The sequence below is a fragment of the Acomys russatus genome, chromosome 5 (assembly GCF_903995435.1).
Source record: "Acomys russatus chromosome 5, mAcoRus1.1, whole genome shotgun sequence".
Classification (NCBI taxonomy): Eukaryota; Metazoa; Chordata; class Mammalia; order Rodentia; family Muridae; genus Acomys; species Acomys russatus.
The window spans coordinates 17,722,191-17,733,925 of record NC_067141.1 but is presented as its reverse complement, the minus strand read 5'-3'; the positions used below and the strand labels follow the sequence as shown (position 1 = coordinate 17,733,925).

General features: G+C 50.1%; 1 protein-coding gene across 1 annotated transcript in view; it reads right to left on the bottom strand.

The window, feature by feature from the left end:
* Window positions 1–279: 279 nt before the first annotated feature.
* The window catches only part of Mgmt (O-6-methylguanine-DNA methyltransferase), a 236,658-nt gene continuing 225,202 nt past the window's right edge, over window positions 280–11,735 (bottom strand). Inside the window, exons 4-5 of the mRNA XM_051145494.1 lie at window positions 7,356–7,495; window positions 280–1,015 (exon numbers count right to left, since the gene is read on the bottom strand). Coding sequence (XP_051001451.1) covers window positions 806–1,015; window positions 7,356–7,495 — 350 coding nt within the window. The 3' untranslated portion in view covers window positions 280–805. The remainder of the gene's footprint in view (window positions 1,016–7,355; window positions 7,496–11,735) is intronic.

The following is an 11,735-nucleotide window of genomic DNA, read 5'->3' as shown; positions in this document are numbered from 1 at the left end:
GGTGAAGGTGGCAGCACGTGCTGAGTGACTGTATGACCTTGAACGCACAAGATCAACATGGGGTGCTAGAACCTTTACAGATTCCTGGTCCTTGAGGCTCCCAGGAGGGGTTGCATCCCTTCCACCTACTACCCAGAGCATCAAAGACAAGGGAAGAAAGAACAGCTGGAAGCTGGGGGGTGACCTAGAATGCCTAGAAACACACCAGTGCAGCCAAGCCTGTGTCCCACATGCTATTCAGCATTTCCAAACTATTTTTTTTGGGCAATGGTAAAAAAATTTTTTTCTGTCAAATCTTCTTGCATCCACTGTGGATGTTAACACTGAGACCCTCAACAAAGTATTCATTTGCTACCCTGTCCCTCCTCCAGCCAACCAGGGTGGGATGCTAGGAAATGAATGGGGGCTGCCATCTCCACTGGCTGAATGGCTTAAAGGATGACTTGGGGGCCCTACCAGGGTGGGGTCAGCTGTTCAGTGTGGACAGTCTGGGGTGGCCAGCTGTTGCCTGCAGGTGTCAGATGCGTCTCCCTTCACACAAAAGGGCCCTAAGGCTCACCAGGCCTTTTTCACTCACCCCCATTTTAATGGGCATTAAAAATAGAACAATAACCATGCCACAGAAGGGAACTGATGACATACACAAGGGTGGGTCGTCTGAACTCATTCTGCTGTAAAATGTAGAAACAAGAAAGGGCAGCCACACTGAGTCCCCCAGGACGCTTGCAGCTCTTTTAATATAGTGGTACCAGCACACATCCGCTTCTGACACAGTGTTACGAGTATGTGTCACTCAAACGGTTACTCAATTTCGGCCAGACGGCTTGGAGCTGGTGGACCCACGGGATGGCTTGAGCCAGGTCCCAGTCACACCCAGATCTCTGAAGGTTGGCTTCCCGGTTGGGATGCCCTCGTGGGCCAGAAGCCACTCTTTCACAGCCTGCCCTCCTCCAGAGTAATTGCCAATGGTGCCATCACTGCAAATCACCCTGTGGCAGGGGATGAGGATGGGGACCTGAAAAACAGGGGTGTCACTATCAGTGTGGCTCCATGCTGAGGTTCCTGTGCTACAGACAAGTTCTTGCCTCCGACTATCCAGCACTGTCACGTAGATCTCCAGTTAGCAGACTGCTGGCATGGTGGCCATGCTGGTGCCTTCAGTGTCCCTACTTTGCACCTTACAGAGGCCTTGAGGTATCCTATGAGGTATGGAGGAGGACCACTTCCTCTGAAGTGTGTGTGGGATATGGGATTCTTTGTATCAGAGTTTAGGAGGAGGGTACCCGACTTCATCTGAGGAGTGATTTACCATATGCCTCTGTTGAAGTTAAAACTGCCATTTCTGAGTTCTACACAAGCAGCAACAACCTTCTCTGCTGTCATCAAGCTCTACCTAGAATCTTCAGGGTTGACGGCAGGCCCCATTCACCTAAGAGGTTGGCAAACCACGGCTGAGGGCCTGCTGCTGTCCACCTTCTGGTATTATAAATAAAGTTTTATTTGAACACAGCCGTATCCTTGTTTAGTATATGTAGCTGCCTTGTGAATGCACAAACTATTTCCTAGTTGTCCTTTACAGGAAAAGCTGGCCAAGCCAGCTTATGCTGTGCCTGCATATTGGGGTTTTTTTTCTTTCCCTTCTCTTCTGGAAACATGGAATCTCACAGTCACCACTGTGTATGCCTTCCCCTGGACACACTGCCATTGGCAGCACACCCAGCAGCAGGTACGGTCAGTGGGTCACTGTGTCCCAACAAGGCTTGTAGACTAGGAACTACTTATTAGGGCTGCTGTAGCCTCTCAACTCTGAGGTACCCAGACTGTCCTCCAATCCTTAGTGGTGTGAGTAAAACTAAGTATGGCTAGTCCTCTACTGTAGCATGATGGATTTACTCCAAGGGAGGCCACTTCTTAGCGGAAACAAGCATACAAGGAGATGATGCCAGTGACTGTCAGAGGTACCAAGGATGATGACAGCCAGACACAGGTATGATTGGGCTGTGGTGTTGAGCCCTGTGTTCTGAGCCATTCATCCTGTCACCTGCTATGCAAAATGTCACACCAATCAAAGAATTTGGAAATGATTCCAGTGGGGTCTGAAATATGAGTGTTTTTTTTCCCCTATTGCCTCTGACAAGCTCAAAAAACAGGCCTGTAATCTCATGAGCCCCCTGGTAGCAACTGCCCCCTCCACCTCCATTTTCCTTGCCCAGTACCATGCGGACCTGTAGACATCTTTGTTGGGGTCAAAAAGATCTGGAGGCCAGGTGCTCATGGGGGCTGGGCTCTAGGGCAACGCTAATACCAGGGACTCTGATGCTCAACCTGCAGGCACGAGGCTATGACTTTGCCCAGGTTGAGTTCTCTGACTGAGAGTCATTAGGATGAGGGAGTGCCTGCCTCTGCAGAGGGAGTGTGCTTGCTTCAGCAATGGTCCACAGGGGACTGACAACTGTCCACCTAGCTCACTAAACAGGAGGCTGGTCTACATGGACTGAGGCTCCCTGGTCTATCATCTGTGGAGGCTGGACAGCTACTGTGGCCCTTCCTCTGATTTGTGGATAGAGACATTTCGGGCCTCATCAGCTCCTATCCTGCAGGAGAAGGAAGTAATGAGAACAGCCAGTGTGTCTGCAGAAGATTTGTCTGTACCCCAAATTCCCTCAGAGAAGGTCAATGTTTGCCTTGGCCAGGCTGGTGAGAGATGGCAGGGCTGGTGATGGGACCTCACCTGGTGGGAATCACTGGGAAAATGTTGGGCTGTGCCATCTCTGCCAGTCTTGCTTGCATCCTAATAAAGAATGCATTGGTGTCTGCATACCTTTATTCCTCAGTGGTTCAGAGCATGAGTGGAAAAAGATGACGCCATAAAACCTTCAGAAATCCACAGTGGCTGGAGTCATAGGGACTCACCCACTTTCTCTTCCTGGGCAGCAGTGTAAAAAGTATGACTATACTCAGCCTGCCAGGAATGGCACCTACCCTGTCAAGGGGCATGCCTTATGTGCCTGCTGCAGAGTATGTGGTGGATTCAACACTTTTGCCTTCGAATCCTAACAAGCAGTTTCCAAGAAAGCTTTAACCAGAAGGCTAAAGGAGGGCTCACACAGCTGCTGTGGACACTGCGGGCAGCCCCAGAGCTTACTGTGACCAGGGCCCAGGGAACACATGCAGTGACGCCTGTCCAGGGGTGCTGTGGGGAGACGGCAGCTGTTAGTGAATGCAAACTGAGTTCTAGTCACCTGCTTCAGTGAGCTCAGGAGGTCCAGGCCTCATTCTGCATGATCCTGAGCTGCCCTGACACAGGAAAATGCAGACAGCACATGTGCAAGTCTGACGTTGTCTCAGGCACATAGGCAGCGGCTTTGCTTTAGGTGTTTTTCTGTGGGGACACAGCCACTCCTGGCAGGGATCCAGAGGGAGGACCCCACAGGTGCTTCTGGGAACCACCACATCCCATCACCCCTGTCTCCTTCTCTCCCTGTGGCTGAGAAGTCTCTATGGTGACATACTCTGCCTTTTCTATCTACCATAGCAAGTAAGTGGGGGCACAGTGAAGGTCTGGAGGGAGCTGCCTGGTATAGGTATCTGAAATATTGAGCTCTGCATCTCAGAACCTGGGTATCCCATGGTTGCTGCTTCCTTGTTGCTTAAAGCCTCCATACGAGCAGCCCTGTGGTCACCACGTGTCTTCAGCCACATGGGTCACCAGCTGAGCGGAGTGTGCTACTTGCTGGGGTGTAGCACACATGATCCAGCAGTTGGGGAAACACTGCTGATAAGATAAGGTACTTCTCATACCCAATGTGAGGGTCCCCTAGGCGGCCCCTCCAGCCCTCCAACACCTCAGGTTAAGGGCACCAAGCTCCTGTCAAGTTCACATGGCTGTTAAGAGGCAAAAGAGAAGTTGTAAGCAACAAGGGTCTGAATCTGCCTGTCTTCCAGAGGCCTCTCCCTCTCTCTTGAGGAGTAACTGACATGTGATGGTGGGCCTCTGTGGACCTGGGCACCACGGCTGTTTCACACCCAAGCCTGGAAGATGGGGGACGTGATTTCCAACACCTCGCAGACATCATCCTGGCTTTACCTCCAAGTTGTGGCTACCATAAGGACATGTACAGATGTGGTCTGTGAGTAGCTTTAAGGACAGGCATGAAGACAGGAAGGCGAGAGCTGACCACGCATGCAGGAGCAGATGGGGTGTACGTGTAAGGCAGCACCTGACCCTGACCTTAAAAGGAGCCATGAAGGATGTTGAAAATGCAACATTACTATGACTCATTTCTTAAAACCAAACCAAACCAAAAAGATAAACAAACATCACCGAACACAATAGTGACACGGAGTCAGAAGGTGATACAGGTGATACCAACCCTCAGCTTGGGTTGAGGCTCGCACGCCACTCAATCTGGTCTTTCTGACACTTGACCTGTATACTCTACCACTCTACTTGCTATCAGATCTGGCCTCTCAACTCCGTCTTTTGTCTTCCTTCTCAATGGATTATGGGATTAGAGAAGCGAGTACCATGCACACCTCTCCCTGTTTCCCTTTGCGGATCAATGCTGCGTTGAGGACGGCTGGCACAGAGCACGTTAGGGACTGGTGACTTACCCACACTGGTCACCTTTACAAATGGCCCCCGCTTCACACCATGGAAGCAGCAGGTATTCAACTATAAATTTACCAAGGGCCCCGCGGCTGTATCCGAAGGACCTGTATCATTCTGTCCTTTTGAGCACCCCCGCTCCATGCAATGCAACTGCTATCGATACCCAAGGAGTCCATGGTATTACAGCTTCATTGAAATCTTCATGCTGTGAAATCTAATTTGTCCAATACCTGGATCCATCACTCACACAAGCGCTTTCTCCACTGCTATAAAACTTCCAAACCCATAGATTTGTCTCCAACAAAAATAACATGAAGGGGCCTTGCGATCAATAATGGAATCCCTCTGATTCTGGAACTGGCTGAATATTTTTTTTTCCAACTTTGCCTTTGTTCTTCTGGGCAGAGCCCACAAGGGAGAAAGCTTGTTTTCACTCGCAGCCCTCATCAATACCTAAATCCTGGTGAACAAGTGACACCGAGAAGTTGTAATCAATAGCTCCCGGTGCGTTTTTTTCTTCTGGTCAAATGGTTCAGCTCCACTGACAACCCTGACACTCAGAACATGATGCTAAATCTTTATCAACAGCCATCTGGGTGAACGGCAGAACAGGACTCAAGGGTCATCGGTGCTCATGGCAATCTGCGAATACACTAACTCCCCAGGAATGTGTTTGTTTAGAAAAAGGTGGGAAACTCCCTGAGCTTGTATTGATTGCCTCTGAACTGCATTTAGCAAATTGTGTCTGAGGATGCGGCAGGAGGGGGGTTCTCTGAGTGTGTGTTGGGGGTGGTGGCGAAAAGCCTCTGGGGCTGGGCATCCCTCGTGCAGAGTGGCGTGGCACCTTCTAAAGGCTGCCCAGTCTCCTGGCAAGGCCAGTGAGTCTAGCCTTGGAGAAGCTGAGTTCTGGGATAGAGGACACTCCCACCTTACAAAGCCCATCTCCTACTCTTGACGGCGGTGAGCCAGCAATGGACAGTTGTGAGGCCAGATGACGTGTATAGCAACTTCATTTTCCATGAGCTTATTTTAACTTGGTGGCACTGGGGTTGAGGAGACATGCACAGCCATCCCCACCTTGGGCCCAGTTGTCAGTGGTGCTGAGGACACTTAACAACATGGGCACCAGGCAGAGCCTACCACTGTCTAGGCCTTGTCTCCTGCATGTCTCTGAATCTCCTCCTCATACCAGTGTGTCTGTGGTGCTTGGTGGAGACTCATCACAAAAGTGGGTGTGGTGTGGCTTCCAGTGTGTACACTGGTCAGCAGGGCTTGTTCTTAAAGCATAGATTGTTGGCTGCACTCAGGGCAGAAGGTATGGTGTTGGTGCCCACTGATGGGGCCGTCTTCATCTTCATGCGAGTACACGTAGGAAACTTTGTAAAATAAAACAACTTGGTCCCCAACTTACATGCGGATCAATGCCAAGCCATGTGTCTTGTTGCAGGAGTGACCTGGGATATGCATGTCCACACCTCTCCCTCAGCCTGGGGAGGGACTTGGGTCTGAGGGGTGGGAGGTACAGAAAGACTTACTCTACTCAGAGTCAGGGTGGTTGGTATGTGTTTAAAGCATGGGCTGCAAGGATGCAGCAAGAGGGCAGAAAATGTGTTGGCTTCCCTGGTCCTTCTAGGGACATTCAGTGGACTCACAGAACAAAGGTATCAGAGCTATCTCTCTGTCTACTGCAAAACCTAACGCCTCATGGTCTGGTGTGGTAACGCATGGCTTTAGTCCCAGCACGTGGGAGGCAGAGACAGGGTTCTCTGTAGGTTCTAGCCTGCGAGTTCCAGGACAGCAGAGGACTACAACTACCCCGCCCCAAAAGATGTGCAGACTGCCTGCTCATCAATCTCCATTCCAGATAAGGTGCACCTCTAATCAGGTGGCATTTTTCTATCATGTTAGAGACCAGGACAGCTTCATCAACACATCAGCGCACATGGCACAGGGGAGGCTGCTCGGGACATTCAGGGACCCTGACGGTAGTGTGGATTCTCCCTGAGGACTGTGTGGGTAGCATGCCTTCTTGCTCATATAAGGCTCACAAGCATGTAGGGCCTTGGTCTGGCCCTTGGCTATGCTGGCCGTTGGCTGAGCCAAAATACCCACTGCCCTTGTGGAACCACAGGGTGTCTCTAGAAGCATGACCTTCTTGTGGGCTCAGAAGCTGGTGCTCAATAAACTCTGACAGATTTGCAGGAAGAAACATAAATAAATATGAGCTCTGGGGGGAAGAGCCATTCCCTGGGGAGCTAACACTCAGGGACAGTAGACATCTATGATGCAAGGTGTCACATCTTCTAGGCTTCACCATAACCCAGAGGCCCAGGGAGATAGGGTTCTACTGTATCAACAAAACCGTCTCCGAAGGCTGGCGCTACATGGGCAGTCCTCTTGTCTTCCGGACCTTGTATTTTCAGTGCGTGGAAGAGGGTTGCCACTCAACAGGCACCCAACGTGGGGACTATCTAGAGGAGAGTGAATGAATAGACAGGCTGCCCCTGCCTGTTTCCCACTCTCCACGCTTCGCCCTCTCTGGTAGGGGCTACTATGACAAAGGGCTTACACGGCTGGGACACAAAGGTCCCTCTCACAGGGGTGGCCAACCCCAAGCCCTGATCCCAGCCACATAGCTGGCCTCCGAAATGCATTGACTCAAATGCCACTTGGCTTCCAGGAGAGTGGTTGGAATCCCAGCAATGGCAGGTCTCCCGTCTGCTGCCCATTTGCGGGAACTTACTGGATTGCTTCTCATTGCTCCTCCTACTGCGCGAGCCGCTCTGGGGTTGCCTGCCAGGGCTGCTAATTGCTGGTAAGAAACCATTTCTCCGACTTTCACAACCTTCAGCAGCTTCCATAACACCTGTCTGGTGAATGAATCTGAAAGAAAGAAAACAGAATGACGTGATTTGGACAAACGGCTCCAGCAGCTCAGATATAAATAGCTACCAGTCCCCTAGCAGAAAATGCAATGACACAAAGAGAAGTGTTATACTCAATTAAAACACAGGCCTCCACACAGTGCCCTGTCACGGTGGCACAGGCAAGGAGAACTGAGAGTGAAGCAGGCACCAAGCAGGCAGGCCACGGAAGGCTTCCCGCATCTTTAATTTTCTTCTGTCTTCCTCACGTTTCGTGTGGGGTTGCTTCTGATGCTCTTTCTGTGAACAGGCAGGCGAACATTTGCACACAGTTCAATTAGCAGGCACGGGAGTCCCTGCCGGCTCACCTATGTGGGCCTTTGGACTGCAGTTAATTTCCAACGTCAGCTGAGATGCAAGGAGGAGGACGGGATTCTTCTGTAGCTGTCCACACTCAGCAGTGGGCAAGACTATGCCCAGGGCTGTCGCGAATGCCAGATGCCTCCACCCAGTATGCCCAGGTTTGGGAGTGACCCTGGCTGCAGGCATCTTGAAAGAACAGGGCTGTTTTCTCTGACTAGCCTTATCAAGTGGCGTGCACACTGTGTCCTGTAGCACAGGTGACCAGGGCGAGGCCTGGACACCTCCTCTCCTTTGATGCCTCTGGGTTTTGGAATCATTCCTTGAGTAGGGCAGAAGCTGGGCCACAAGGAGGAGTCATTCCTATTGTCTTCCCGAGGGAGGGGGACACACTTGCTAGGGAGCTTGGAGGCCAAGCCACATCCTCCAAGCCTGGGGCGCCAACACTTGGGGACAGGAGTTTCCAAAGGAACAACGGAGGGAGGGCTCCATGGGCAGGGTGACAACGGGCAGTGTGTCCTCGACACTGCTTGCCACATTTGGTGCCAAGCTGGCCAAGTGTGATTTTTTTTTCCTTAAAGAAAACATACCCTTACATGCGTGTTAAATAAAAAAAAATCACTTCTTAACTGAAGGGAATGATAATCACTTCACTGGGAAAAAAAAAAAACCCTGTTTAGTCTTTATTATAACATTAAGCAAATTAAACATCAGCATAATCCAGGTGATACTAGAAAAGGGTCATCAAAGAAATTAACTTTGTTGTTCATTAATTTACACGGATTAGTAGAGGGCACAGACACAGCAAATGTGCTCCAGTTTTTTATGATATAATTTCAAACTGTACAGCATTTGTGGCAGGAGGGTGACTTTGGGGTTAATCAGACTGATTTGTCCTTTTAATTGCTTTCTATTCAAAGAAAATTCATTAGATAATGTTCTCTTCAAAATTCATGAATCAATTTAACTGAAGAAACCGCATTAACGGCTCCGGGTTCATTAACACATGCAGTTTGAGTGGCTGGGTGCTGGGAGGGTGTCCTTAGGCAAACAAGCTCTGTTTACTGTCTTGTCCTCTGAAAGGGGCTTGAAATCACCTTGCTAATCATACTTATTGTTACTGTTGTCTGAGAAAAGGAAAGGAGGTAGGCAGAGGGGAAGGAAAAGAGACCCAGAGAAAGACTCCAAGGAGCTGCCTGGGGAAGGAACTATGGAAGCAACCTCACATTGGGAAAAGTGGAAACTACCCTGACATCCTCGGAGGGTGCAGACCAGCTGGCTGTTGCCTGTGCTGTGGCCCAGGGAGAGGATTGTGGCTGATGTTCTCCAGAACAGCCTAGCGCTTTAATAAACCTGCTGGGGTTAAACCTAGGGGTAGCCTAACTGGAGCAGATGTGACTGAGAAACACTGGCATCTATACCCTGGTGGCTCTCCGCCCAGCAGGGCTCCCACTAAGGACTGCCAGGTCACCAAACATCTTTCACCCCAGGTTGAAGTATCTGGAACGGAAGGTTTATGTCTTCAGTTATCTGTATAGTTTATTAAAGATGTTCTTTTAAATACTTTTTATTTTATATGTATGAGTGTTTACCTGTATGTACACACACACACACACACACACACACACACACACACACACACACACACACACAGACACAGACACACAGACATACACACACACACAGAAAAGGGTGCTGGATTCCCCTGGAACTGAACTTGCAGACTGTTGTGAACTGCCATGTGCATGCTGGGAATGGAACCTGGGTCTCTTTAAGAGCAGCCAGCGCTCCTAACCATTGAGCCAACCTTGACAGCTCCACATTCAGCTTTGTTGCCTGTTTATCATGGAAAACTGTTTCTGTTCTTATCATCCAGCCCAGACTGGCCTTGAACTATGGCAGCTTTGAACTCCCAACCCTTCGGCTTCTACCTTCTGAGTACAGAATTATAGACACGCACATCACCATAACCCATTTTATGTGGTACGGGGGATTGAACCCAGGGCTTTGTGCATCTTTGCCAGACACTAACTAATATAGTTGCATCCTCAGGCCTGGTAACCAGTTCTTAACCAGCGCACGGACAACATCGGGCAATATACACTAGCCCAGTGGTTCTCAGCCTTCTAATACAGTTCCTCATATTGTGCTGTCCTCCAATCATAAAATTATTTTCATTGCTATTTCCTAACTATAGTTTTGCTACTGTTACGGCTCTTACTGTAAATATATCCTGATATGCAGGATATCTGGTATGTGGCCCCCATGAAAAGATAATTTGGCCTCCAAATGGGTCAAGACCCATAGGTTGAGAGGGTCTGTGCACTAGGCAGTGTGGCTCAAAGGAAGCAGTGTTTTGTAGTCAAGCACATCATTTTTTTTTCAAATGTACCTGAAAATCCTACTTCACCTCATAAGGAGCAAATGCACTAGTTAGTGGAAGCTGCTTTTGGAGACAAGGAGGCCTTTAGCCAGGCCTGGGCACAGTTAGATTTGCTCTGCACTTATGTGCAAGGATGGGGCTGGTGTTTCTGCATTAAGGATCATCTTTCAAATGTAGTCACATCTATCTGATCATGTAATCTCAGTGCTAATGTGGAAAACACAGTTTCTGAAGGTTGAGGTGGCCACATAAATCCTTGGTGGCTGGCCAAGTCATGTTGCATGGCGCAGGGGGATGGACTGAAATCCACCCTTCCTCTGTGTGGCTCTGCTCGGGGAGCAAGCCAGTGACTCCAGTTCCGTGGTGAGTGGTCTCTGCATGCTAAAGTGTGGTGATCTTCAAGCTTGTCCCTCTGCCGTGTGCTCGCCAAATGCTTCCTTTCACCAGCCTGCTCCTTTGCCCTGGTACCTTGCCATGTTGATGTCGTTGGGGCCAAGGCTGTGCTGGAGGCTGTCCTGTACCTCAGACTCCCTCTCTGACTCATGGGACTCTGGTGGCAATGAAGCCACCTAAGTGAGAACTAAGCTATGTTTTGAATACCGCCTGGGCTTGAGATCATCAGAATCTCCTTGGGCTGCTCCTTCCCAAGGTGGTGCTGTGTTGTAGATACAGGGTTTCAGATGTATGCTAAGGGAGTGGGAAGCATGGCCTTAGGAGGAAAAGGATTCCTGGATTCAGTCAGACCCATGGAGCTCAGCTACTTTGGGTAAGGGGGAGCCCGCACCAGGGATGTGGTGAGAGGAGGTGGCATTCTGGCTCTGTCCACCTTACTTCTTCAGCCCCTCTGTGTCCTTGGCATCTAACCAATCATCGCAGGTGCTCCCTTGACACCTCACCTTTTTACTACATGCCACTTGAGTATGAACAGTTGCAGGGCTGGCCTTCAAGACCTGGCTTATACCCTACCCCAAGCACCTTCCCCTGGAGCCTGGTTTGCATGTCTAAAGGTAAGGGCAGGGCCTTTACTCTCAACCACAAGGCTCTGACTCTAATAGGAGATGCCATCCTTAGGTACTGAGTTAATCCTGGGCCATGCTATAAGGAGGAAACCCTCAGGCAGAGGTAGGGGTGCCACACACAGGGTCCTGCTCGGGGATTGTTCTGTTGGCAGCAACAGGTAGCTCAGAAGGGACTCCATTGAAGAGGGTTTAGGCCACAGCCATTTGAACTCACAATGGCCAAGCTTCAAGAGCAGCCAAGATGAGCTTTTGAGGAATGAAGCAGAAACAGAGATGAAAGGACGTGGGTTCTGGCTCCAGAGCAGATGGTGGCGGCAATTCTGCACCTGGTCTCTCCTACCAAACACCTTCCTGGAATTGGGCGGAGTATAGACAGAGAGGCTTTGTGAGAGCTGTGACATCATCAGAAGCAGGCAGATAGTGGGGGGTGGTGTGTGTGGGGGGGAGGAGAACATCATGGGATGATGAGCAGTTGTAGCTTTTCCTTCCTCCCAGGC